General features: G+C 52.8%; 9 protein-coding genes across 9 annotated transcripts; 3 read left to right on the top strand and 6 right to left on the bottom strand.

Moving 5' to 3' along the window:
- Positions 1 to 938: 938 nt before the first annotated feature.
- Positions 939 to 4,562, bottom strand: J4E84_004794 (uncharacterized protein; the record flags this gene model as incomplete). Its single annotated transcript, XM_049387397.1, has 6 exons — positions 939 to 1,087; positions 1,136 to 1,363; positions 1,412 to 1,669; positions 1,719 to 2,025; positions 2,079 to 3,817; positions 3,932 to 4,562. The coding sequence occupies 6 exons, from the start codon at positions 4,560 to 4,562 to the stop codon at positions 939 to 941; spliced, it is 3,312 nt and encodes a 1,103-aa protein (XP_049245170.1).
- A 2,358-nt stretch (positions 4,563 to 6,920) lies between these two features.
- J4E84_004793 (uncharacterized protein) lies at positions 6,921 to 8,269 on the bottom strand (the record flags this gene model as incomplete). The annotated part of the gene is made up of 3 exons (XM_049387396.1): positions 6,921 to 7,193; positions 7,423 to 8,038; positions 8,196 to 8,269. 3 exons carry the CDS (start codon positions 8,267 to 8,269, stop codon positions 6,921 to 6,923), a joined length of 963 nt encoding a protein of 320 aa, XP_049245169.1.
- Positions 8,270 to 9,448: 1,179 nt separating this feature from the next.
- J4E84_004792 (uncharacterized protein) lies at positions 9,449 to 11,249 on the bottom strand (the record flags this gene model as incomplete). Its single annotated transcript, XM_049387395.1, has 8 exons — positions 9,449 to 9,646; positions 9,699 to 9,884; positions 9,938 to 10,151; positions 10,199 to 10,434; positions 10,484 to 10,762; positions 10,815 to 10,839; positions 10,894 to 10,975; positions 11,033 to 11,249. 8 exons carry the CDS (start codon positions 11,247 to 11,249, stop codon positions 9,449 to 9,451), a joined length of 1,437 nt encoding a protein of 478 aa, XP_049245168.1.
- Positions 11,250 to 11,576: 327 nt separating this feature from the next.
- ALTA12 (60S acidic ribosomal protein P1) lies at positions 11,577 to 12,074 on the top strand (the record flags this gene model as incomplete). Its single annotated transcript, XM_049387394.1, has 4 exons — positions 11,577 to 11,645; positions 11,701 to 11,778; positions 11,831 to 11,972; positions 12,028 to 12,074. 4 exons carry the CDS (start codon positions 11,577 to 11,579, stop codon positions 12,072 to 12,074), a joined length of 336 nt encoding a protein of 111 aa, XP_049245167.1.
- A 1,243-nt stretch (positions 12,075 to 13,317) lies between these two features.
- On the top strand, positions 13,318 to 14,119 carry J4E84_004790 (uncharacterized protein; the record flags this gene model as incomplete). The annotated part of the gene is made up of 3 exons (XM_049387393.1): positions 13,318 to 13,331; positions 13,381 to 13,559; positions 13,611 to 14,119. The coding sequence occupies 3 exons, from the start codon at positions 13,318 to 13,320 to the stop codon at positions 14,117 to 14,119; spliced, it is 702 nt and encodes a 233-aa protein (XP_049245166.1).
- Positions 14,120 to 14,328: 209 nt separating this feature from the next.
- On the bottom strand, positions 14,329 to 15,769 carry J4E84_004789 (uncharacterized protein; the record flags this gene model as incomplete). The annotated part of the gene is made up of 8 exons (XM_049387392.1): positions 14,329 to 14,456; positions 14,505 to 14,616; positions 14,670 to 14,815; positions 14,868 to 15,053; positions 15,102 to 15,320; positions 15,377 to 15,450; positions 15,499 to 15,533; positions 15,593 to 15,769. 8 exons carry the CDS (start codon positions 15,767 to 15,769, stop codon positions 14,329 to 14,331), a joined length of 1,077 nt encoding a protein of 358 aa, XP_049245165.1.
- A 1,074-nt stretch (positions 15,770 to 16,843) lies between these two features.
- J4E84_004788 (uncharacterized protein) lies at positions 16,844 to 17,331 on the bottom strand (the record flags this gene model as incomplete). Its single annotated transcript, XM_049387391.1, has 2 exons — positions 16,844 to 17,161; positions 17,215 to 17,331. 2 exons carry the CDS (start codon positions 17,329 to 17,331, stop codon positions 16,844 to 16,846), a joined length of 435 nt encoding a protein of 144 aa, XP_049245164.1.
- Positions 17,332 to 18,147: 816 nt separating this feature from the next.
- Positions 18,148 to 19,714, top strand: J4E84_004787 (uncharacterized protein; the record flags this gene model as incomplete). Its single annotated transcript, XM_049387390.1, has 2 exons — positions 18,148 to 19,500; positions 19,670 to 19,714. 2 exons carry the CDS (start codon positions 18,148 to 18,150, stop codon positions 19,712 to 19,714), a joined length of 1,398 nt encoding a protein of 465 aa, XP_049245163.1.
- A 3,944-nt stretch (positions 19,715 to 23,658) lies between these two features.
- Positions 23,659 to 26,548, bottom strand: J4E84_004786 (uncharacterized protein; the record flags this gene model as incomplete). Its single annotated transcript, XM_049387389.1, has 7 exons — positions 23,659 to 24,367; positions 24,419 to 25,469; positions 25,522 to 25,700; positions 25,756 to 25,920; positions 25,975 to 26,236; positions 26,298 to 26,364; positions 26,417 to 26,548. 7 exons carry the CDS (start codon positions 26,546 to 26,548, stop codon positions 23,659 to 23,661), a joined length of 2,565 nt encoding a protein of 854 aa, XP_049245162.1.
- Positions 26,549 to 26,782: the final 234 nt, after the last annotated feature.

Here is a 26,782-nt window from a genome sequence, read left to right as displayed (position 1 = left end):
GTAGAAACGGCGACTTTGTATTAACGATAGTGTAGTCTAAAGAGTGACTGTAAGAGACCGGTTCTAAAAGAATGACTGTACAACGAAGACTGTTGATGAAGAGAGAAAGAAGAGCAGAGCGGCTCTATGAGTCTCGACCTGATCCCCAAGGCAAGGGGCTCGGCACACGCGGACGCTTGCCAAGCTTAGCGACGCTTGCCCCAGAGGGGGTGCGCTAAAACGCTAGTCAGGAACAGCAAGAATAGAAACACGTGCGTGATTGGACGGGTTCCTGCATCTTGTGGCAGTGCTAGAAACGTGGTACGCGTTGTTTCGAATCGCGTGGGCGATAACAGAGTTTGGAGGGATAAAAAGTTTCTAAGGGATGACTTTTGTTCAGCATTCCATGCTGTAGTAAACTTTGTCCATTAGTTGGATTCTTTCTTCCACCGCTCATGTTATGCTTAATGCAATAATATACAAAAGAATCTCGCCGCTTCCTAGCCATTTGCTACCAAAACATCTTGCAAGTGGCAGGCAAAAACCAATAGAATATGCCAATCTGGGGCGAGGGCAGGAAACGCATTACAAAGGTATACTCGCATAAAGACCAAATGCTTCTTTTGCGCCGCCCAGTATACAGCCGAGAGAGAATACGCACTGAGTCGGAATCCAAATCGATCCGCGCAAAAAGCATTTCCAAACCACCCCATGTAATGCAAGATGGTTTCGGAGATGACATTCTATCCTTCCATCAGATATCCAATCTGAGAAACAAGCACCGGCCAGCGGACTATCGAGGTCCACTCGCAATGCCGTGGTGCGCCGAAAACTCCGTCGCTAGGTATGTTACATGTAGTACAATGATGAGACGGAAAGATGTGAGGTTGTGACGAAGGAGGGAGAGGCATGGAGGTCGGGTTCGTCGTTATAGAGAGCGTAATGTTTTGGTGTAGAGATCATGAGGTATGGATTTGTGGCGGGCTGTTGCCGTTAGGCCCGAGCATGGATGGAATGGGCTTGCGGCGGGCTTTGCCTTGAGGGACGCGTGGCACGCCTTGAATAACACGCGGTTCTTTCATGAGTGTGGGATCGAGCTTCGCGGGGACTGCGATTCTGTTAGCAGTGTCTGGCTGAGGGAGTGTAGATGACATACTTCGGCTGATCACAGAGCGATAGTCACCCGGGAAGCGAGAATTCGGTGGTGTCGCAGACGCAGTGCGCCAAAGATGGTCCGTTGTGTCGGACAAGAAGTCGACCTTGGACTTGTAAAAGAATGAAGATTTTCCGCGGTTTCGCTTTGCCAGGATGACTTCATCAAAAAGTTTGATGGTAGGATCATCTGCAGACTTGCTCTCGCGCTCATGGATAAATTCGTTGAAAGCTACTGTAGGTTAGTATGTGGTGCAAAAACTGTAGTAGCAATACTGACCTTGTGTCTGCTGCAGCGTTTCGATATACTGCACATTCTCGGCTGGCAGGCTCTTCACAAATTCATCCATCTTGAATTGGTAGGTCATACCAGACTTCTTGCGCTCGCCACTAGCCGGTACAAGATAGCGTCTGTACGTGTAGAACAGGCTAGCGAAGCATCGTACAAACGATGCGCGCACCTGATCAGGTCGAAATGCTGTGGGGCAGACAATGCAGATCAAGTCGACGCACCTACCATGGGCGTATGTGCTACATCCTACACATTGTTAGAAAAGTAAGTTGCACTAAGCGGATCTGAAACTCACCGGTGCAACGATACAACCCGTCATCAGACTTTTCCTCGCATATTGAACACATGGCTTTGTCCTCGTTCGGTCTCCACTGCAAGCAATGACCTTCTTGCCATTGTGTTGTTGCAGTGTTGCGCACTTGGTGCGTAGCCATACCAGGCATGATAGTGGATGCAGCCAAAGTTGACTGAGCATACACTGATGGCGCATACGAGGACCCCGCCTTGTATTCATGGCTCAGAGATGATGTTGATGCGCTTGGTGCATGGCCAAGGAACGGCTGAGAGGGGCGCCGGATTTGAGGGACACGTTCGAAACCAAACTAGCCACATTAGTCAATGAGCTATCACAGTGTACAGAGTAGAGCAAACTTACCGATGAACTTCGCCGACTTGAGGTCTCAAAGTGAGCGGATCGTTTCTCACGCAGATTGGCCTGGAGTGCGTAGCCAGAATCGCTACGCGAGATGGGAGTACTGGGCATGGGTGGGAAGACTGTCGATACAGGAGAAACCTTGGGCGAAGGCGGGGATTGGTATGTCTTGATGGTAGTCGCTGTGGATGGACGGTCGTTTCCGCGACTGGACGCACTTGACTGTAAGAAGGCGTTGTAGATTAGAGGTCGGGAGCTCGGAGATCCAACCATTGTCCCAAAAGATGTTGAGTTCAGCCCGACGTAGTTCTGGACAGTCGAAGGGTGTGCTCTGTACGAGAATACCCCAGGATTCTCGGAGGCGAAAGTGTCGTATGGGAAGGCTTCTACCGCATAAGCAGGGGGGCCAGTAGGTACACCGTAGCGCATATGATGCGGTGCAGATTGTTGAAGGAGAGACATGAGTTTCCGTCGCTGTTGGCGTGGTAGTGGTGGCGGCGGTGGACCGTTAGAGACTATTGAATCAGCATCCAGATCGACGAGGACATAGTCGTCGTCGGGGTAATCGGCGGGCTCGTAACGACGCTCGATTCCTACGATGTATGGGCATGGCGCTTCTATCGTCTGCACCAGACGAGCAGGCAAGACTGGAATGAAAACACCAGCCCACTGGAAGGGATACAGCAGGTTCGTTATCGCCATACTGGCCAGATGCAGCATAGCCGTGTGTGAGGAGAGGAGAATGATCCTAGCTTCCGAGAGCACATACTCGAACAGCGTAATGATGTTGGGGATGGACATGCACCGGAACAGGGCATAGATGTCGATGTTTCGGGATCCAGGCAACTCATTGACTGCTTCTTTGCGGGCGTACATGCGAAGCTCACGGACTGCCAGTTCAACCTGCGTGATGGAGGTAATCGGACTAAGAGCCTCTGCACACAGGTTGACCACGTACCGCTCGAGCGGCTGCCACATGCCAACTCGCGGTGAGCTCGCAGGGACTCGCAGGATTGCGCCAGTAGTCATGGGAACAACGACGGCCTTCAGCCACTCTTTCCAGAAAGGCGTCAAACTCGCATCTCGACCCATTACACCGTAAGCACGGGGGATCCAGAGTCCGGTCTCGCCATCAGTCAGTCCCTCAATCTTGGAGGCGGCACCGTGCCTTACGGGACGAAGTAAGTCGGTCATGAGTTGAATCTTCTCTTCAACGGCGCCGATCTGGTCGTCCAAGTCGTCACGCTCTTCCGAGTCAGGGGCCACGGACGGAAGCTTAGTCAGTAGTTGCGATAGTTTTGCGCGCTCCAATGCCAGGCGCTCGCCCAAACTGCTTGCCAGCTCGCGCTCCTCTGGATTCATGTGCAAGTTTCGCCATTCCTCACATTGGCGCTCGAGGCCCTCTGCAGCGGTGGCGTTCAACGGCAGCCAGACGATGATGGTGATGCCGTAAAGTTTGGAGCCATCTCCATTCGTCATGGCGAAACCATGCCATTGGCTCTTTGGGCGCTCGTCAGATGAGACGACACTAACATCATTAGGAAATGCAAACATGGGCACGTAGTCGGGAAAGGGATTGCGCCTCTTGAGTTCCTCGACCATGTTCCGTGGCGGGTAACGATCTAGGAGAACAGGCTCGTAGCGGCGTAGCAGAGGATGCATGTCCGGCTCCGGGTTGAAGGGCTGCGGTGCGGGTATGACGGAATTGTACCCGGACATGCGCTTCGACGTTCGGATTGAGGCTGCATGCACGTCAGTATGCGTCGATCAAAAAGTAAATAACCCATGTCAAAGCCAGAAGCCAGGGCCCAGCCCTGCACAAATCCTGGTCGGACATGGTGTGGAATGCAACTTACATTGTCTTGCGGTCGACGACTGGCGCTTCAGACTGCTCTGCATTGTGGAGATGCGCCGTCGAATGCTGCCAACGCCGGACCTGAGGTTGCCGACGCCATCGTCATTGTTAGCTTGTGACACGCGCTGTGGTCTGGGTCGCGGCCTCGTGGGGGTGGAGCGGGCCTGTTGCGCAACACCAGCAGTAAACTGAATTTCCTCGAGAAAGGTATCACGCTCGGACGCGAACTTGCGCAGTGCAATGTCAAAGTCCTGGTCGCTGAGGCCGGAGCCGCCAAGCTGTACGCCCTTGATGGTGGCGCTGCTCCGATTGCTCGCAGTCTGCTTGGGATCTGGGCCAATGATGGTGCAATTGGACTGGCGGTTCTCGCTGAAGCGATTCGCAGAGCGCCGGCGCGTGGAGTCGCCGTTGGAGAGGCCATCCTGGGACGTTGGGCGGATCGAATCGGTCTCGAGGGCGCGGTCCTCTTCAATGGTCTCATCGACCGGGGGCTGGGCGAGCGGGGAGGTGACTATGCCATTGCTCTGGGTGCGCTCGTCGTAGACCTGCGACGACTCGATGCCGGAGATGAAGAAATAGTCGGCGAGCGGGGTGGACGACTGCTCGGCGGTGGACGAGGGAGCGGGCGCCATGTTAGATGGTGGGCATAGGATATCCAAAAAGATGGGCGATTAAAGAGCGTCGTGGGGTTGCGCGGTCACGGCGTGTGGGACGTCGAGTCGCCTTGTACTCTAGGTCATTGGAGACTGGGGGTCCGCAGCAACGGGTGGTGGTGAGGCTTATGCACGGGAAGGGCAGAGCGAGTGCGACGGTGACTGAGGGCGCGGTTGCACGGGGGCGGGTGGGCGGCGCTGCGTGTAGACAGTGGACGGGAGACAGTAGATGGTAGACAGCGAGGTTGCTCTGGCGTGTCGCGACGGCGGTTTGCGGGCGAAAAGAGTGAATGGGGAGAGGGTTGGCGGAGAAGGGTTCAGTGCGCTGCGCTCGGTCACAGGCCAATTCATAGGGACAGACTCCGGCCTGTTCGAGCAGCTAACCCACAAGCACTCTTATCGCTGGCGGAAGACAGTCTAGCGCTTAACCGCTCCCGCGCTGAGCATTCGACTGCCCCTCGGCCTGGACCGGACTGCTGCACTCTCTTGCAGTGCAGCCTGTCAGCGCTGCCGGCCGCGAGGCGACGCGCGCCTGTCCATGCAAGGCACCCGCGCGCAGCACCTTCATCTGCCCGCAGAGTTTGGCGTAGACACAGCGTCCCACGGTACGCCCTCCATCGCCCAGCGTGGCCGTGTCGCTCCACTCGACGCACAGGCGTCTCCGCCCGTCGCTGTGCCGTCGTCCCATGTCGCGCTGCTAGACCCTGTCTTCGGAAAGCACGACCAGGGGGCGCCGCTTGGTTTGGGAAGGCACGGCCTGAGCCCAGCCTGCTTTGGGCGAAGACGGATTGGCCGCGCTGCATTGCGCGTTCAGGGGTCGTCGACGGCCTTCACCAACACGACGGTTATTGCGCCCACAGCCATGGTGGTGTGCGTGCAATTTGCATGTGTTTCACCTTCAGCGTACAGCACGCATACACGGTATTAACTCTGCGGTACGAATAGGGGCCTGCCTGTCGTGTCCCGGACGCGACCCCATACTCTGCGCAGTGCTTGCACATCTTCAACCTCCCGAGACAAAGAAAATAGACCGCCCCACGCTGACCTGCAAACTGCCGCCCACTCTCCACCCCGTCCAGCATTATCTATGCACCGAACCTGTCATATGTCAGGCCAATGCCACAGCATACCGTACCTCTTGCTGCACATAGATGCATACAGGTACCTGCCGTACGCTCTAGCCAGCCCGCCGTCGTATGCTCTGACCACCATCTAAACCGTTGTCGTTTCAACTCTGCTTGCCTAACTGTACAAAACGGTGCACATCGGTTCCACCAGGACATGTCACCGTATCTATCTTGTCTTCGGTGTTGGAGCTGCATACGCCCGCCCAGAGACGCATGTAGCATATAGCCATGTCGATCCGCGGTCGGCTGCCGATTTCGACACACAAGGTCCTCAAACGGTTACTGCTTGTGCTCTCCCATGTAATCTGACAGCTGCAGCCACCTCAAAATACTTCGTCTGTGCTGCTCAATACATACGAGCTCTACTTTCCATCACTCGGCGTCTGCGTATCTTGCATTCCTGGGGGCCGACGATCAAACATCTCACGCTCTCGTATTTGACCGAGATAAAATGACTCCCCCACGATCGCCCAACCCTCGAGTAGTTCGTCAGACTGTCATGACATGTTCCCGTGTCTGTCGCCTATTCATCTGCGCCATTAGGCCGGAATCATGGGGCTCCTTGCTCCTTCTGCCGCGCTTCACCAACTTTGCCGTTGTTTCCACCAATTTCTTCGGGTTCCCTCAGAGCTGACTGCGCTGTTGTTCGGTCTGCTGGGCGCACTAGTGGTCAATGCCGTAAGACTAGACGTGCTTTTTGAGGAGAATTGTTCGCGTGGCTCCAGCTGCATCCAATGCCTTGATTGTCCAAGTCGATCTTGCTTTTGCGTTCGCTCCACACGTCGATCGTCCAAGAGATCCTCCTCCGCATTCCGGCTGTCTGTGTTGGACTTACCCATTGACTGTGTGACAGCGATCTGAGCATGTTCGGCATTACAAATTTCCATCGAAATCTCCGCAACCCCACGCATCCATACATGGACCTCGATATAGCCGGTGGTAGACAGAGGTACAGTCATACGCGAGTAAATATAGTCAAGAGGTTGCTTTTCAATCTTCGGCGACGAAGTTCGGGCTACTCGATTCATGTTGACACAGCGCACGGAGCAGGTTCCGAATGACTTCAATCAACGCAAACCTACCGTGGTAGATCGACAATGCAAGACCAAGCGCTTGGAACTGCAGGTACGGGCGTCAGAACTTTCGGTCGGAGATATACAAACCGTACCGACGTTAGAGCGCGACGCAAAGTCTATTGGACAAGACACGCTCAGCGCCGAGCCGTAAGCCATCCGGTGCTGAGAGAGCCCCTGTCGCCCAATGCGCTCCGCCATTGGATAGCAAGCTGACCCAGCACTCTTTTGTTGTCTTCCGTCATGGAACCTGCCATCTCTTCGTCCTTGTCGCTAGGCCCATGTTCGAGAAGGAACGCGACTTGCACCACATCCCGTGGGCTCAATATCGGCGCATTGATACCTGAGGCTTGCATATCCCAATTAAGCGACGTAGATCTGAGGGGTGGTTTCGGGTTTACATTGACTGCCTGTTTGGAGTCAGTCGTGGTTCAATGCCTACTAGGGGCAGGGCTGTGGTGGTAGGCTATCTGAAGCAGCGAAATAGCGCCGGATCTACAAGACTGCCGGATCGGACTCTGCGATCGAGCTAGTGATGGAGCCGAAATCCTCAACGTAAAGGAGCCGCTCTGACTCGTTGTTTGGAGTAAATGATAGTACCAACACATGAATCGTGAGACTTAGAACGCGTCGACGTACCTCTAAACAGACTGCAGCTTCGCCCATGTTCTCCAGTTGTGCCTCCAGGAGGTATCGAGAAGATCCACTCTTCTGCCCAATCTCTCCAGCTTTGGTGCGCACACTCAATAACTGTTGAGCCACGAACTGGTACAATTTGCGAAATGTTCGGACTCTGCCGCTCGCTGCCCTTCCTTCTCCTAGTGCGGTCTCTGTATATGTGACAGTCACAGCCAAGACATGGTTGCCCTCTTCCTTGAGCTCAAATCGTAGGATACGTTGTAATGATTCCGCTGGCCCTGGGGACACGTTCTCTGCTTCTTCTTGTAGACCAGACAGATCTAGGGGCGACCCCGCAGGATTTGACGGTGTTTGCATATCGCCCTGTATCCTCACGCCACTAATCGCCTTTGTGTTGTCGGATGGATCGAGCTCGTTGTTCGCGCATAAAGTGCAGGAGAAGGTCTCGCCGACGTAGGCGCTACCAAACGCCTCAGGAAGGTTTAACCCGGGACTGAGGACGAACTGGTCTTTGGTGTCGTTCGGTGTGGGGTACGCGAGCGACGCCTTGGGCGATATGCCTAGGTCTTTGGAGTTCGGGAGAGGGTGCTGCACCGCGAGAGATGGACGAGACAATCTGGAAACGACGTCAATACGCAGAGTCCCCAGCTCATTGGCATGTCCATGGCATATGCATAGGTAGACAAGTCGGGTGGATGGTCATGAGACGATGCGACGATCAGCTTTGCGACAGGACGCTATGCGGAAGCAGCATAAAGGACGTGCCAACATACCGCAGAACCTTTAGGCTGACGGAGTGTGCCGTCTTGAGGGAGTCTCCCATTGCTTGCCCTCGTTGCTGGGCCATCGTGCTGGCAGTCGTGTTGCGAGGACCTGTGACGAAAGCGGCCAGCCATGAGCGAAGCTTGAGTGGGGCGCAACCCTCAGGGTCCAAGCCTTCGGACCGCGGACTTAGCGCGGTGATAAATTTTTGTGATGTAATTACCAAAAGTGATGTCGTGGGTTTGAGAGGAATGGACTGCTGACTGGTGTCATTATTGTATCCTTGTAACTATTCTTGCTGCTTTGCGAAGTGCCGATCTTCTTACTAGGTACCATGGGTTTCCAAACAGCGCCGAACGACATCCCACTTCAACGATGTCCAGATATTGTCCTGAAGGTTGATACGCCAAAAGGTACGTTTCTCGAGATGATGGCAGATCAGTTGTAGTGGATGACTAACAAAGCATGTAGGGCGTGGTGTTTTTGCTACCAAAGACATACCATCAGGGACCACGATAGACATATGTCCTGTATTGATCCTAGGAATAGAAGAAAACAAGAAGCACATAGAGCAGACCTCGCTTTATCATTACACTTAGTACGTAGTTCTTTGTTTTGAGCTGCTGTATTATCGCGCTACCACCTCCTCTGGACATGTAGCATGCGTACGCATGTGCGGGCATCGGCAGTTGTAGCAGGTCGATGGCCTTACATTTGATCAAAGTATCTATTAGAGGTGGTTGGAAGTACCCAAAATCTGACTCATGCTAGCAATTGGCCAATCGTAGGCACGGACGGTAACAGCAAGGTCACACAAGCCATCATATTCGGATTGGGAAGCATGTTCAATCACTCGACCCAGGAACAAAACGTAGGATGGATGCGGGATACTCGACGTCAAATCATCACGTATCGAGCTTTGAGAGACATTGCTACAGGCGAAGAGCTTTGTAAGAGGAAGAGCCGAAGCTGATAGCCAAAGACGCTGATAATTGCAGGCATATCGTACGGAAGCCACCTAACCTTCAAGGATGCAGATGTTCCACCACCAACGCCACCAGAAGACGAAATTGAACAGCTTCGAATGATTGACCCATATTAAGTAATAGTTAGAAGTACAGAAAGTACAAGGGTTCTACGCGTGTTTGCCACAAGAGAGAGAATCGCCGGAATAAGACAGGTCAGAAGAGATGTGGGTAGCCAGTTTGGGAGCGATCGTCTTACGCCGAGATGTACAGCGCCAATATGAGAGAGAGAGGATACATCAGGTGCTAAGGGGCTCGGGCTTTTCGGTCGATGGCGTGACATCAGCGGAGCTGTTGTTGTCTTCGGCATCGTTTCTCAGGTCGTAGGCGAGCTCGAAGCATTCCTCCAGAAGTTGTGTTACGCGTCCTTGTCCATCGGGTATCTCTTCGCCAACCATGAACTTGCCGTCTACCCGCATGTTGTCAATTGAGTTCAGCTATATATGAGTCAGTAGACGTATCGATATATTCATGGGGTGGTGCACCAACCTTCATACTGTATGGGTACAGCTCTCTTGGTGAGGATACACCTCCCAGCTTCTTGACTTCGAGTAAGCATTTCCGAAGTGTGGTCAGCTGGTTGTATATTGGCAGTAATGCCTCTGACACAGGCTCTGAAGTTAAGAGCAGCTGGTAGATGAGAGCGTAGCTCTTCCTGAGAAGATAGAGTAGTGTCTGCATCACGTTAGTCCGTGGGCGTATAGACAATCACGTCTGTGAGAACATACCCTTTGCTCGTAGATCTCAGATGGACGTCCAAGTGCATCAACGAAATTACCGTCAACGCGTGCCTCGTCTATGCGGTCAAGCTGGCGCTGGAAATCCCATAGATCAGTCTCACGAAGGGACCATGCCTGTGTCAGAGTGAGCTTCTCGAGTTTGTTCCGGATAGCAAGAAGTTTGTCGTAGGTGTCTTTGAAAGCGGGCGATATGCGTCCTTGCCTGCTCAGGTGTTAGTCCGGATCGTAAGATTAGCGGGATGCACCAACTTTTGCTTGATCAACGTGACCCAGAGCAAATTACGGCGTAGCAGCGTGCCGATGAGAGTCTTGGCGTCTGGTGCGGCCTCGGGGTGTTCGGTGGCTAGTTGCATCTTGTCGACCATCTCGGCCAGCTTCTCTTCAGTGGTTCCCTCCGTCTCATACGCGCGAATTCCGTGTTCTTTCAGCTCTTCGTCGAGTTTGTTGAGCTCCTCTGAGTACTCCTCAACCTCTTCAAGTGGGAACTACAGTTCCGGTCAGTACACGGTAACGGCCTATTCGGAGTTTGCTAACCTTCGATCTTGCATTGCAACCGCAAAGGGATCGTAGTATCGAGACAAGCTTCTCCCACTTCGGTGTCAGGTCGGGTGTCAGTCCGGATAGGTTCAGCTTCAGTTCTGCTAGTGTCTCTTCGCAAACTTTGATACGAGCATCGAGGAGAGTCAGCAGATGAGGGCTGTGACCTTCCTGCCCCCTTTCAACATAACGCCGGCAGTCTTGCAGGTTCTTGTCCAGGGCTTCCAGATCCTTTTGCGAGTAGAAGGTGGCTTCTTTGAGATGGTCCAAGAGGCGCTGTGAGTTGTTAGACATTGACGTGCACATGACCTCCCACATGTATAAATACCTTGATTGTGGATATGTATGAGTAGCTGGAACACTGTCAGTAACTTCGTATACAGCACATGACACCGCCAAATACTAACACTGCTGGTGGTTCGTGGTTCTTTCCGACGGTCAGATACGCAAGTGATATGAGCTGAAAGCAATCATCGAGCATGTAATCGACTATGCGACCAAGTCAGCATCAACAAGCCACATTGGGCAGGTGGCAACGTGACATACCTTTGTTCTGCTCCAGGCGCTTAGTTTCCCGTATCTCGTTGAGAATTATGACCTGCTCGATGACTTGGTCGTACAGCTTCAAGACATCTTGGCTCTTGACATAGGTGGACCGATCACGCTTCAGTAGTTCCAGCTCCGTCCGTATGGACTGCAGCTTGTCGAGGATGGGCTGCTCCTTCGGATCCAGCGGAATCCGTGGGAGTGGGGAGTCGGTCATTGTGTGCTGCAGACGCTGATCGGCGCTGGTTGGGGAATCTTTCGGTGGGGTTGAGGCTAATCCGAACGGTGGTGAAAGCTGGAACTCTGCAATATGCGAACTTGGAAGTAGCCGGTCGGGAAGCCAAGATGCAGCTTGATAGCGGGGAAAGTGCCCGGACGTCACCGAGGGGCAAGGCAACCTCACCCAACGCGCTAACGCCCGATGCAGCTAGACGTCGCTAAGCGAAAGCCACGATTAGCGCCGTCCACACCATCAATTCAATTCACCAGCGCCGACACTCTCAACATCTCGACTCACGACAATATCACGATCACATCCGTCGCAATGTCTACCTCCGAGCTCGCCACCTCTTACGCCGCTCTCATCCTCGCTGATGACGGTGTCGACATCACTGTACGACTCCCGAGGTGCAATTCGCAATCGCGGACACAATGGCTAATTTGAACAGGCCGACAAGCTCCAATCTATCATCAAGGCCGCAAAGATCGAGGAGGTCGAGCCCATCTGGACAACTCTGTTCGCCAAGGTGCGCATACACGGACACGCTGGAGCAGAACACGGAATTGATATGTGAATAGGCTCTTGAGGGCAAGGATGTCAAGGACCTGCTCCTGAACGTCGGTTCAGGCGGCGGTGCTGCCCCCGCTGCTGGAGGCGCTGCCCCTGCCGCTGGCGACGCTGCCGGTGCCGAGCCAGCTGCCGAGGAGAAGAAGGAGGAGGGTACGTCTACCAAATATCCCTCGCTGAGCACAGAACGGAGACTAACACACAACAGAGAAGGAGGAGTCAGACGACGACATGGGCTTCGGTCTCTTCGACTAAGCGTCTCGTTTCCCTTCCTTTCTTCGACATTTGCCTTTATCGGGGTTGCAAAACGGATTCATCAGCGGGCATATTCCCATTGCTGGGGTGGGACAGTCACGACTATTCGGTGACACGACTTGCATACGGGCCCTCCCGGAAGAACAACGACGGCGTCATGAGATATGTTAGGTCGGCAGGTCAATGAATACTTCGAAAAGTGCAACAAACGGGTACACGTCGTGATGTTTCGGAGCGGTAGTTCGGTCGCCATACCAGCCATTGTGATGTTCGGTTTGTGGCTATGAAAGGAGCTTGATATAAGTGATACATTGACGTGACTAGGATTCCTAATCATGCACTAGTATTCCTTAGTCGGATAACCTGAGTTCGGATTCGCGCATTCATATCATCGCTTACATGGGCACTCCTCTCAACATATCATTGCCCAAAGTCAGTACCTTAGCCTACCTTTACTATGAGGGACAGGCATGAATCCTTATGCTTGTGAAGTCCTTCGCAAGTACAGCTCACATTACATGTCTTCATGCCAGACCCTTCAGTCCTCCAACTCCGAGTTGTACTTTCCATGGTTAAGTGGATCTGCATCAGACACCTATACAGGCGTAGCTTTTGCCAATTACCTCATTCTTTTTCGCTTAGCCGCCATCTTTCCTTTGAGACTACCTCTCAAGGTCAGTCCTGCCAACATCTAAGACTTCCATAGCATGTATTTTGTGCTTCTCACTACTATCCACATTGGTCCTCTAGAACATTAACTGTTCAGAAGACTGTGGACAACTCCTCGCTATACTTGGCGAAGGGGCCGGTCACGCGCGCCAGTCTGATTGTACAGAACATACCCACCAAGATTTGTCGCATGTCTTTGTCGTCATGAGAAGAGCCACTACAATGCTTCATGAAAAGTGAAAACTCGCTATCTGGACAATGGAAGTAGCTGACGACTTCTGTCAGCTCCGCTCATTTACAAGGTAGTAGAGTACTGTCATTGCGTCGTATCGCATAGAAACAATGTACCAACAAATCACGCAAATCACAGTGACAGTGAATCTCAAAGTGAAAAGAGGCAAGCTCGAAAGCCTAGACCAAGACCAATTTACCACCACGTGCAGTAAGCCAGCTTCCCCGACTGCTCCTTCCATTGCAACTACGACCCCGACAACTCGTCTGGAACTACACGAAAGCAGGCCTATAGATAAAACAGAGCTCTACGTCTACGATGTCAATGGGAAAGATCGCAAGAATGAAGCGCCCCAGGTATTTCAAAGAGTAACTCTCAAAAGTCTACGGGCTGATTATTTCCTAGTGAGGCTGCCCAAGAGCCCGTCTTCGTCATTGTCGAAGTAGGCGACACCAAGACCAAATACCACATCCATCGCTCGCTACTCGTCGAACACTCCGATTACTTCAAGAAGGCGTTGAATGGTCCTTGGAAAGAGGCACAGGAAGGTGTCGTTAAATTGGAAGACGTTGAGTGCAGCACGTGTGAGTATAGAGCATTCAGAAGTATGCATCACTCAGCTGACAAGGCGATAGTCAGCATCTTCGTCGACTGGGTTTACACGCAAACTCTCCCAAAAACCTGCTTAGAGTGGTGTGACGGAAAGCGTGAAGATTACTCGACACAGATGGAAGGCAAGGCACAACTTGCACGTACCAAAGCTTTGATTTTTGGCGATCGAGTTCTGTCTCCAGCGTTTTACGAAGCAACTCGCGACAGCTTGATCAACCACCTTATCAAGAAGAGTACATTATACGAGGCTGTGATCCATGGCTTCGCTCATCTCCCCAAGGATCACGCAATTCTCGATCTCTTTGTGGAGAAGCATTGCCGGGATTATGAGGATGCAGATGACACGGTTGAAAACGGTGAACTCGTACTTCGATCTAGTCTTCCACATGATTTCCTCATGCGCGTCATGATCCGTTATAGTCGCTTCAAAAAGGAAGGGGTACCGCAAAATGACGTCAACCCGTGCGATTATCATGGCCATGCGAACGAAGAGGAGAAGAAGCAGTGCCAGGCGGAGGTAGATAAGGACTGAACGAAAGCCTCCGACAAGTCCACATGGGAGAATGAGTATGGCTTCAAGGCCAGGTGCACAATATGTGTCATGCTCAGTACTGTGCTCGTAGTTGCATACTCAGATCCAGGATAATTTACATATCCACTTGCATACAAACAAAATATGCACCTACTCCATGCCCCTATGCAGATACAAGTGAAACCTCAAATACGGAAATGTCGAATTAGCTATAGGTCGTTGGCACGAAGCAGCTCCTCGTCGTAAGACATGCCGTTGATGCGCTTCTTGGTGAATTCGAATGCAGTAAAGAAAATAGCGTTGACTATGCAGGAACGAGACATGGAGACACCGAGGCCTTGAATGGGTCAGTAGAAGTCTTGCGACTTTGGGAAGGTATGCTCACCTCGATACATCCGGCGACTAAAGAAATGTATCTTAGGGCGCGTGGCCTTGTCTTTGCCTCCAACGAGGCAATTTCGCTGGTAGATACTCTTTGCCGTGTCGATCGGGAAAATCTGCAATACTCATTAGTACATGATTCAAGACCCCATAGGAAGCGAAAGCTTACGCAGGCCCAGCTAACCAGTCCACACAGTCCACCAGCCACGACTACAGCCAATGGATGTGTAGGTGAAGTACCTCGCGCGTTGGCTAGAACCTGTTTCACACTCTCGTATGTCACAAAGTAAATGCCGGTGCCGATGGAATCTCTTACTGTCTCTTGTCAGCGCTTGCCCTTCTTCCCAACGGTTTGCGGTTAACTCACGTAGATGCAAATGGAAGCCCGAGTACAGTCCTGTCCAACCCCGATGTTTGACCAGATTTTGTGCCGTCTTCCAGGTTCCAAGATTTTGGTAGCTCTTGCGGACCGCTTCGTTCTTGCCGCCGCCATCGTTGCGCTCAGCCATCAATACGGAGATTTGCGCGCTCAACTTCGTCAACTCGAAGGGACCTAACTCAATTAGCTAGCGAAATACAAACGGCAGTAGATTTGTCATACATGCGATTACTGTGATTGCGGCACCCGCATTGACACCTGCCAGCCCGAAGCACGCAATCGTCGAAAACGTAGGCCACGCATCCCGGGTATTAGCGATAACAAGCGGGGAGCTTCCGGTTGTCTGGTAAATCCAATTATCGAGCGCGTATTTGGATCGCTGGTATATGGAGAAGGACACGGTGCGGACGAGGGTTATGCTTGCGAGAGGAGACCAGACACCTATGACGCGTACATTAGCGGGTGTTGGCCATGCAGCTGTGAGCGGTGAGGCATACCACGGTAGAAGCCATGGAAGCCTTCAGTTTTGTAGGTGTGGCGAACGCAGTCGGCGAAGGAGTTGAACTTGTAGCTATGCCATGTTAGCCGTGTTCCACGTAAGTCCGGGGAGCTGGCGTACGCTTGCAGGCGGGTCTTGACCGAGTCGAGAGGATACTGGAAGCTATCAGCACTGGCGAAATCAATGACGCTGTGTCTGATAGGGATGCACATACAGCCGCAAATGTAGAGAGCAGACTGCTGGAGCTTGCAGCGACCTCGGTGCGGTACTTCTTGGTCCATCGCTTGGCCTGCTCACTGCGCAGGACGGCTCTTGAAACCTCGGTCAGATCTCTGGGTCTATTTGGAATGTCCTGTTGTACATTTGGCCTCCCCTCGTCCTGCTTAGGCATACTGGCTATCGCTAGCTGTGGAAGACGGTGCAGTCTTCCTACGGCAATCGCGATCGGGCCAGCAGCCGGGCAAGCTCCATGAAGACCGCGGCGTCGTCAAGCTGGATGGAGGGAACGTGGGTGCGCGATTGGGGTCGAGTGCGGAGGTTGGTGGTGGAGAGGAAGGTCGGGCGACAATGGCTGGTGTTGGCGAGAGTGTATAGATGCGGAGCGCGGTCATGGAATGGTGGGGTTAACCTCACGCTTTGTGCAGCTCGCATCCCCGAAACAGTCTAACGGCCACGGAAGGATGAAGCCATTGGCCGCAGGCGAACGATCGACGCAACGACCTGCACATGTACCTATCTATAATATCCCTCATCCAGCGCCCGGCAATCGATCCCCAACTTGACACCAGCACATGACTTTGCTGTTGAATCGCGCCTGCCATCACTCAACCAAATCTCGTGGCATGGCACGCGTTTGAAAGCTACCACAGCTGAATGCGGGGTTCGCTCCAGGGCTCACATGTGAAGCTTAACACATCCATGTCTATAGCTCTGGCAAATCACAGTTTATCATTACGGCAGCTAGCGTTTTCGAGCGCATATGTTTCGCTGTGAATATATATACCATGTCATGCTGTGTTACTTCGGCGCGTTCAATTTGCTATGGTTAAGCTTTCGCTGCCCGTGATCAAACAGACTGCGTACCTAGATAGAGGTGAATCTGCTCCGGGCGCGTGTGACAAGACACTACCGGCCGCGGACCGTGTTGTTAGATCGACTTAAGTTCTGCTGTACCCAAGCTTACCTCTCTGCTGGTGTTGAACAATGCTGAACAAACCGGTGAACGCCTTAGCCGCTAAACGTGCTCGCGTGCAGCTTCATTAGCAGCATGGTGCAATTCTGGCCTCTTCACAGCAACGAACCTGATGATAATATTTCTTTGTTCAACGATCCTTGAGGTTCGTAGACACATAGGTTGAGGTGTTAATGTGTCTTTCTATAGTTTTTGTTCTTGGTCATAAAATCAAGGCCTACTGAACGACCCTCGTACGTTGCTACCATCAGGGCTTTGCCTGACCGTCGGGGATCAGTCCTTCTTTCCCATGATCTTCCTCAGTTCAGTGTCGTTCTCGGACCTCTCTACTGGCGCTTTCTGGTTCTCCTCGACCTTCTGTTGTTTCTTCTTACGAATGTCTCCCATAAGAGCTTCGCTGAACGTCCCTCTATCATCGTCCAGCCTGTCCATCTGACCATGTCGCCTCATGCTCTCCTTGTGCCAGCTGATTTGCCCACCGTCTGCCTCTCGATGTTTCTTCGCGTTGAGCTTCGCCGCGCGTATCGACGTCCGGGCATATACGAAGAGAAGGCCAGCCATGGTAAGGGCCGCTAAGGGTGCCATGACGGTCTGGGACGTGTTAGCCGATGTGGGGATTACAAATCTGGACAGAAGCCTCTTACACGGCCATTGATGATGCCTCCGCCTCGTGAAAGACGCGCTCGCGCATTGGCCGACGTTGGCTTGGAGGTTTCGCTCATGCCATCGGCCGCCTTCGGCATGGAAAGCCTACCACCCATGACGAGGGTAGTTGATTTAGGTAGAAGTGGGTGTGAAGGCTTTCAGCTAAGAGTGCGACACTCGGCAATGTCGCAAGGTCCGTGGTGGGGATGGTCTGATCTCTTTGGGTAACTGTCGATGCTTCAGGAGTCAGGATTCAGGATCCGAGAAAGTTTGAACCACTCTCATAGGCTGGCATGGTTTCCTGCCAACATCTGTCGAGCTTCAGTTGACTTGACCGACCTGAAGTTGCGTGGAGTCGTGTGTCGCAGGTGGGCTGGCCTGGAAGCGATGATCCAAGTAGCTATTGGAAGCGGTCTAGCGCATGCACCTCCGGGATGTCCGCACGCGTAAGGCCGAGATCGCGTCACCGCCGGCTGCTCCCATAATCGCAAAATCTTAAATCGCAGCATTACCAAGCGACACACATCGGTCGCTGAGATAGCATTGCGTGATAGTTGCAGACATTGTCTTGTTCGTCCCCGGTCTGGAACTTCTAGCCTGCACAGAAAGCAGCCATACCGCATACCTAGGTACTGCACCTGCGTGGTTGGATTACTTAAGTCGTCCAATCCAGCCTCTGAATGCAGTAGTAGCTTTGGAATCTAATTATTCTGACGTACTCCATAAGTATCCGCCCTCGGCCGCGCTGCATCTTAATGCAAAGAACAGCTACCTTTAGACTGCGAGCTCTCTCGACGAGTCTCCGTACCATTACCCCTCCATCTACAGGACAAACTTCTCTCCTCCGAACGCACTTCCGCCCTTCACAAACCGCAGTGGCATCCGCACGCTTATCAAACCTCTCGTCTCACTTCTCCACCTCGAGCATCACCATGTCGTCGCAACCCAAGGAGTGCGATTACCTAGTAATCGGAATTGGCAGCGGTGGTATTGCCTCTGGACGACGAGCCGCCAAACACGGCGCAAAAGTCATTGCGATCGAATCTTCACGATACGGAGGTACCTGCGTAAACGTCGGTTGTGTGCCGAAGAAGGTTACTTGGAACGCAGCAGCGATTGCCGAGACCTTCAAGGATGCGTCCGCATACGGTTTCAAGGTTGGCGGGGTACCGGAGTTCGACTGGCCATACTTCAAGAAGAAGCGAGACGACTACGTCAAGCGGCTGAACGGCATCTACGAGAACAACCTGAACAAGGACGAGATTGAGCACTTCAGAGGGCGCGCGAAGTTTGTGGCCAAGGACGAAGTCGAGGTTGCGCTTCATGATGGAGGCTCCCAGCGCATCAAGGCGAAGCACATCCTCATCGCGACCGGTGGACGACCGAAGCTACCCGATATTCCTGGCAAGGAACTCTGCATCAGCAGCGACGGCTTCTTCGATCTCGAGAAGCAGCCCAAGAGCATTGCAACGAGTGGCGCTGGATACATCGGTGTCGAGATGACTGGCATGCTTCACGCACTCGGCTCGAAAACACACTTCTTCATCCGCGGCGACAAGCTCCTCCGAACCTTCGACCCCATGATCCAAGATACCGTAACTCAAGAGTACGAGCGTCAGGGCATCAACCTCTACAAGGGTACACAGATTACAAAGGTTGAGGATATTGGCAACGGCATGAAGCGCGTCACCTACCAGAACAACGAGACAAAGAATGAGTCGACCGTTGAAGTCGAAGAAGTTCTCTTCGCAACTGGACGTGACCCCGAAATTGAAGATCTCAAGATCAAGGACTTCGGCATCAAGCTCAACGACAAGAACCACATCGTGACCGACGAGTACCAAAACACCTCTATCCCCAACATCTACGCCATCGGTGACGTATGTGATCGCGGTTTCGAACTCACCCCCGTCGCCATCGCCGCTGGAAGACGCCTCTCCGACCGCCTATTCAACAACCAGCCCAAGGCACACCTCGAATACGAGAACATTCCCTCTGTCGTCTTTGCCCACCCAGAGATCGGCTCTATCGGTCTAACGGAGCCCGAGGCCCGCGAGAAGTACGGCGACAAGATCAAAATTTACAAGACCGAATTCAAGGCCATGTACTTCGCTATGATGGACCCCGATGAGAAGCAGCCCACAGCTTACAAGATCATCTGCGCGGGCGAAAACGAGAAGGTCGTCGGTCTGCATATCTTGGGACAGGGAAGCAGCGAGATCCTGCAAGGGTTCGGTGTGGCGATCAGGATGGGTGCCACGAAGAAGGACTTTGACAACTGTGTGGTAAGTAATCACCCAACCTTCCATTCCCGTTTCGTCGTGCATCCGTGCATGCATAAGCGGCAATGCATCGGCTGTCGACTGCTGCAGCTGCCACGTTTGCGGGGGAAAGGAACGGCATTGTGCAATCGGCGTTTGAGAACATGGATGCTAACATGTGCTTCTCCCGCAGGCTATCCACCCCGTGTCGGCCGAAGAACTCGTCACCATGACTTAGACCGGTTGGCGTCTTGCATAGTCGTCCGACGCATGATATTGTATAGATTAGAGGGGATAGCTTATACTGGCAAAGATCAGAGGAGTCGAAACAATCATCTAGCTAATTACACACTCGCACTTCCAACGCATTGTCCCCCGAACCTGCTTCGCGTGACGAACTTGTATCTCACCACTGTGCCACACCGATGCAGTACAATATGACGAATCAAAAATCGCAACCACACCTCCTCGGAGATCAATACCAACATGCACCAGACCTTCTGACCCCTCTGACATGAGTCCCTGCAGCCCCAAGACCTTGGAGAGAGCTTGTTCCCCCGCCATCACAGGTCGTACCCGTCACCAACTGCCAAAGGGTCCTATCATCAAACCGAAACTAATGCACACGCGATACGCTATACGTGAATCCGGGGTCTTAGCGAGCGACCGTGCAAAAAGGGTCTACTGCACGCCGATGGCACATTGTAGCCGGTGGCTTTTGCAACGGGCAAATTGGTCAAATGCCCGTTGCACGGTGAGCATACAGGGTGAGGATTGACTCGAGCAGCTCCTCGTCTCGTGGTGTGTGTGTACAAGGGCGATTGCTACGTGTACAATACATGGGCGCGTACCTGAGTCTTGCTCGTACGTGAACAAGGCAAAGAGGGTTGACGTTCGTAGCGTGATTTTACCCGAAGCGTGGCATGGAAAGGGATGATCATAGTCGATCTTCATATCAATTCTGCGACCCCGGTAAGTGGACGATACGCTTCATATTAAAGTGTGGTATAGGTCAGGCCATCGCTTTCTAGAGTTGTTCTAGTCAGCGGCGTTCCTGGGTGTCGGGTGCGACATATGCCTAGACGAACAACTACTACGTACACCTCATCCATCACACCTCAACGTAGCAATGTACAACGACAAGGGTTGTAATGTAATTAATGTGAAGCAGCGACTAGCTAGTTAGGTGAGTAGTTGGGAGACTGACAGCTTTCATTGCGTGGCTGGCACTCGTTACCGTCGCTAGCGATTGCAGTTCCCCCCCTGCCCACAGCTGCAACATCGGCGTAATGTACCGCGATAGCACCGAGCTGCCGTAAGCTCTCGCTCAGCCAGTTCTCTGTCACTGCGTCGTCGGAAACACGCAGGCCGCTAGAGCAGAGTTCGGTTAAGGCCTTATAGACCTGCTTCAAGCTCTCGTAACTTGGAGAGCAAGTCTTTTTAACGTTTTACAGACATTTGCACAATCCGTAATAGCAGCGGATTTCCTGTAGTTTTCCGTCTACTAGGTAAATGTAAGCTGAATGACGTGCCTATACAAAGCCAAGAAGGGTATTCTCGCTCACTTCACGAATTTGTATCTAAATAGTCGGTCCTACAATGTCCGCGAGGTTCCGAGCCAAGTGAGAAAGAGGTGACCTATCTATATATGTCAAGCTGTAGTCCATCTAGAAGTACCTCAGCATCCTCACTCGATACGTACCAACGCAAACTATACCAACACAATTCGTTTATCTTAACAATACTTCTTAAGATGCAGTTCTTCAGTTTTCTACTCGTAACTGCCATTACGGCTGCATCGGTCAATGCAGGGTGCTGCAATTTTGGAGGGAGTAATGGATGCGCAGATACTCCTAGTCGGTCCAATTGTGAACAGGCTGGCGGGTCATTCAGGGATTCTGCTTGCACTTCTCAATGCTAAACGTGAGCAACCCAGTATTTGCTTGAATTCAAAATCTAACAGGCTTCGTAGGCGACCTTCAAGCAAGCTGAGCAAGTCACCCTGAAGTTGGTTTACGACATGCCAGTCTTATGTTACAGTCTACACAGGCGACGCAATCGAATGGACAACCAGAACCGCGAGCCGATGACCATTTAAGTTCCATCACGCCCAGTATTAACGACAAGGGGGCTTTCCTGCGAGATTATATAGTTACAGTACTCACAATGGGATTTGGAACTCCCAACAGCCCACACATTTCATCCTCACTCAATCTATGTCTATACGTTTGTGAGCCTTTCAGTGGGTAGAAAGTATCTTGTATCGTGTTGTGTATCGTAACGATTCGACCTCGCAGCTCACCAAGTAGCCTACCACAGTCGAGATCCAACAAGATCCGATTCGGATCCGTATCAGCAGGTATATGTAAAAGCCACCTCCCATAGTTGTTCAGTAAATTCTTGATATCCTTTCGCACAAGGCCTATAGGTGTCTGTTCGAATCAATACTCATTTGTTGTCCCCCGCGCTCCCATATGCCTCTGAGTGATACTACTGCCGATACTGATTCCGACTAATCTTGCCTGCGCCGTTCCACCCGTGTTCTCAGGTTGGCGTAAAGGATGTTGCAGCTGTGAGCAAGGGGTCAAAACTGCAATCGCTAGCGACTGGATCATGCGAGTTTGCCAATTCTCATCACAAGCTCATTTCCCACTTCATTTGCCGCTCAGCCCTGGCAGCCCTGCATTGACAGCAAAGGACCAACGGGTCCTCCCCGCCTTCGCTTGGAGCTTTTCGCGGGGTGGCTTCCTATCATCTAGCATGCTGTCCGAATCTTCACCGTGCATTACCACCGGCACCATCGGACCCACATTTGCAACCTATCGCAACTACGCTACTAGCTAGCCAGCACACCTTCTATACACGAAATGACTTGTGACAGGAAATGAGCTTTGCTGACGTTCCAACAATATCATCATTCTCGTTCGTTAATGGACCCTGCAGTAGGTGCCGCGATGCTGTAAAGCGGAGAATCTCGGTTCCACCACTTAGAGTTTTGCCAGCAACCTGGTTCCTAGCAGCTGTCTCCTGTGGCGCGAACGCCTTTCCGCCCACGTGAATGGTAGTTTGTGCCTTCCAGAACGTGGTTCGGCGGTGACGACGATTCATCGCACCTAAACGTTATTTTTTGTCGGTAGGCACATTAGGCACCGGAAGCGCGTTCTCCGCGTTAACGTCACGAAGGATTCGATGCTCCCCGGATTCGCACTTTACAAGCGCACACACTTTTGCAAGCCACGGTGTGGAGACATTTGCTCTGCTGTAGTGCGGCGGAGGGGAGGGCCAAAACGGCTATGACCTGCATAGCACAGACACCTCGTGCCTGCGTCGAGCGTCCAGAATCATGCTACGGACTCACCGCTCCGTGTCAATCAGTGTTCTAGACAGTTAGAAAGGAGGTGGTGTGTTTTGATCTGATGCTATTCATGACCATCTCACCCAAGCAAGGCAGGTCCCTGGAGTACGAGTGTTTGGAGATCCCCCATGACAGCGCCGAACCCCGGGTTACTCGTATGCGAGATACACCGCTAATGCGCATCGAACCGGGGTATGCTTAGCGTCAACGCGAACACCAAGCCGTCACCCTGCACCTTGACTCGATATGGCCTGCTTCCGCACTCTAGCGGCTGAGCTGCCGATAAAGGCACCGAGGCCGCTCTCCGTCATGACACACAGCACTCAATACGGGCCTCCACTTCGACGCCGACACTAGGGTTCTGGTGTGGGCGTCTAAGGAAACCAACGGTACCTTGTCCGCAAGGTGGTGGTACTCGTTTGACGATTGTCTGATCCATGTGGAGCTGACGGCACTTACTGCTATCGATTGCTCTTCTGAGAGCACCTGCTCAATTGTTATTGATGATATTATACATTTTTACATATGGCGGCCGTGACATTCGTTTTCCGTAGATCCTAGGCTGTGAAGCTAGCCTTCCTGTATTCCGACTCCTTCTGTTTTGCGCCGCGCTGGTTTTGGTTGCAAGACCCCGGACCGGACCAAGCCGGTCGATGATGAGCCGTAAATGATAGCTCTCGAAGCTACTACAAAATGTACTGTGAAATGAAGACACAACCAAATTTGAACCCTTGTGATGATCGTGGCACGGTCGTTCCGCGGTTCCGCTGTGATATTGCGGGAGTTCATACTTCGCCGCCTTGATTTCGGCGCAAGCGGCAGTAAGCTCAGGTGCTCTGTCCGCTCAAGAAAAAGTCCAGCTCGCTTGGACCGCCCCTGCTGACTTCGTTCTCGGCAAGTTGTTCCAGCAAGCTGAGGAAAGGGTCCTTGCTGTCAGGGTCTGTGTGCACCGATGTGCCCGATGTGCTCCCTGCGCCGGGGGTCGGGTGCTGCTCGTACGGCGTCGGCATGCTCAGCATAGGGTCGAAATGAATTGCATGGTTGTTATCCTGGTTTTGGTGGAGGTTCGCTGCACGCGATACCGGTGATGGCGCCAGACTCGCAAACTGCGGCAGTGGGGAAAACGAGAAGTTCGGCGAGAATGGAAGAGCAAGTCCGCCACCGTTAGCATTCGGTGGATTTAGGGAGTTATTTGGCAATGGTGGGGTGTAAGGTCGTGCACCGGAGTCATTAGGATGTGTCCTAGAGTCTCCCGGGCTTGGGTTCGAGTTTGACTCCGAGGTACCAGCATCCGACGGTCGGTGAGTATGGACAGTGGGAGGATGAGTGGCTGATGTGGGTGTTGGGGGGATGGCTTGTGATTGGGCCTGGGGTTTCGAGGATGAAGTCGTGGCTCTCCTTCTCTTGTTCGGGTGTGCGTTGGAGTATTGTGGTTGTTGTGAGGGTGCGGAATGCTTTTGGTAGCCCTGAGCGTTCCCGATGACGCCGCTGGTCATGTACATGTTGTTCCGTTGTTCGATGTTAAAAGTGGCAAGGCTACTAGTTTATTAGCGTTATGAACATATAGGGAAGGGTTTGGCTCTCTACCCTTCTTGAATGGATTCGACCGCAATGTCCATAAACGTAATGTGCGCTCCGTCGAAGACCTGGCCCGGATATCTGTCGAAGAAATCCTCAAGTTGGAAGACCGGAGCATAGCGCATGGGATTGCTCGCCAACGACTGGACTAGCTCTGTGTGACATCCGTAGATGGTTTGCAGCGTGTCGCGCTGGTGCTGGGCCCCAGCCCAAACAAAACGAAGCTCGGATAGCTGCTGCATCTCTCGAGACAGGAACTCTGCACTCACAGAGAAAACTTCTCCTTCTCTTCCTGGGTAATGTGCTCCATGTACATGTATGGTGCCAGCCGTGCATATACAATAGCCGACAAAAGCTGGCCAATCTATAATGGAGGAGGCCCTTCCTATCTCGGCGAGTTCGGCAATTGCGTTGGCATGAAGAAAGCATAAGTTGGTCGCTTCTATTTGCCAGGGTTGGTGCTGCGAGGTCCCGGACAGCTCAGCCAGGTCCACAGGGAGGAAAGGCCGGTAGATGAGGCAATGTATAAGATGGTAGACCAACTTGCTGAGAACAAGTATGGTGCTGTCGGGTTGGCCAAAGAGAGCTTCGATAGAGGTGAAAGTGTCCTGCGTCTCCGATGCCCATATGTCGAGCTCTTGGCGAATTTTGGATAGGTTGGATAATGAGTGCCAAGGGAAATGTGAGTCGCCTTTAACACCACCCGCTGCAAGGTAGCGGTTTGTTATACCCAGGATGCGAGCTATGCCAATGAGCATACCCATGCTTCCTTGTCCACCTTTTCCAGTGCCGCCCATGAACTGCAAATTGCATCCGTTTGGAAAGTAGTCTCCGTCTATTAGCATTGCGCCAGAGTGCAGCTGCCAGCTCGGTAATCGTAGCACAATCGATTCATCCGCAATTAACGAGGGTCGCTTAGAGCCGGTTGCAGCGAAGCGGTCCATGAGGTAACATGACCAGAAGAGCCGGCGTCGTCCTTCGCGTTCGGCGGGTGTGACCTTGATGCCGGTCGGTAGTTCGCGATGCAGATCGAGCGCAAAGGCCATGCTGATGGCAGAATCTTGAGAGCGGAGTCAGTCTTGCGCAAAGTGTAGACAGTAGTGACTCCGTACTTAGTAGCATGAAGGTCTTCTTGCCTTTGCCCAGCTGGAAGCTTGCTTGCGAGAGGAGCATGAGCGTCTGCAAGGTTTCGATAGAGGGCTCATCTATCTCGAGTTCCAGCCGAGCGCGACGGGCATACTCTTGCCCGATGCGCACTGCAGAGCTGTATCCTCCGAAGTGGGGTGCATATCTGGGGTACATATATTAATTGTGATCAAGAATACTCAGGGATGGGCGAATCGTACCTGGCACTCACGGCGTAAATAGCATAGGCTAAGTGGCCGGGAAGCTGATTGGCCTGCAGTCGCTGTCTCGTGGTCGACTCGTCCAGGATGTAGTAGGGCTTTCCATGGATTCTGGCGAAATAGGTGTCTAGAAGTAGGTCGGGAGCCAGGGTCGGGGACTGTATACTAGATGCTGTTAGCAATGTGCAGGGGCGATAATGGCAGGCTGCTAGTAGGTACCTTGGCTCGATGGGCGACATCAACTGGTTTGCATGGTTGGTGCCACTCGCGCGACGGGGCGTGGACGCGTGCGGCGATTGTGAGGATGCGAGATCTTTTCGTTTGACGTCGGCTGAGGTGGTGCTGTCCTGGGAGGTGGGGTCGGACTCGGTTGGGTCATCGCTCTTGCCTTCGGAAACCAAGCGCTTTTCCAGGCCGTCGACACGTTTCAAGAGGGCCTCGAGAACGTCGGTCTTGGGGCCTCTCTTCTTGGGAACAGCGTCTGGAAGTGGCTGTCAGTCCATGTTTGGATGCACTCGCGTAGTGTTGCGGGTGGAGCATACCGTATATACACGGGCAGTTGAACACTTGACAGGCTTCACAGGTCGGCCGTGTGCGATTGCACTTGATCTTGAATTTGGGTCAGCACGTGGGGACGACGAAAAAAGCAGACAAGCACCACCTTTCGCTTTCGACAGCTTTTGCAGTTCATGGCCTCGCGGGGCTCGTTGGAGACGCGGCGGGCGGGTAGTCGGTCGATGCCAATCTGGGGCCTTGCCATTGCGGCCAGTGACTGGGAAACTTCGGTGGACATGGCGACGCTACAGGGCAGTGGACCAGAAGCATTCTCTGGCTGCAAGTGATCTTGATGATGGCGAACTGGACGGTAGGAAGAAGAAAGCACGCCCCAGCACGGCGTGAGATGTAGGTTCAAATTAAGGCCTATGGCAGTGGAGACAGGCAGGGGGTGCGCGGACGGCGAGGCTTGCTCTGGCGGGAGTGCGCGCCCACTCGGATGCGACTCAGCGTGTGCAGTGACTAGGAAGAG

Source organism: Alternaria hordeiaustralica (genome assembly GCF_023758085.1).
Source record: "Alternaria hordeiaustralica strain BMP 2776 chromosome Unknown scaffold_7, whole genome shotgun sequence".
Taxonomy (NCBI): Eukaryota; Fungi; Ascomycota; class Dothideomycetes; order Pleosporales; family Pleosporaceae; genus Alternaria; species Alternaria hordeiaustralica.
Note: the sequence above shows the minus strand (reverse complement) of the source record. Positions and strands in the feature narration are given on the sequence as shown.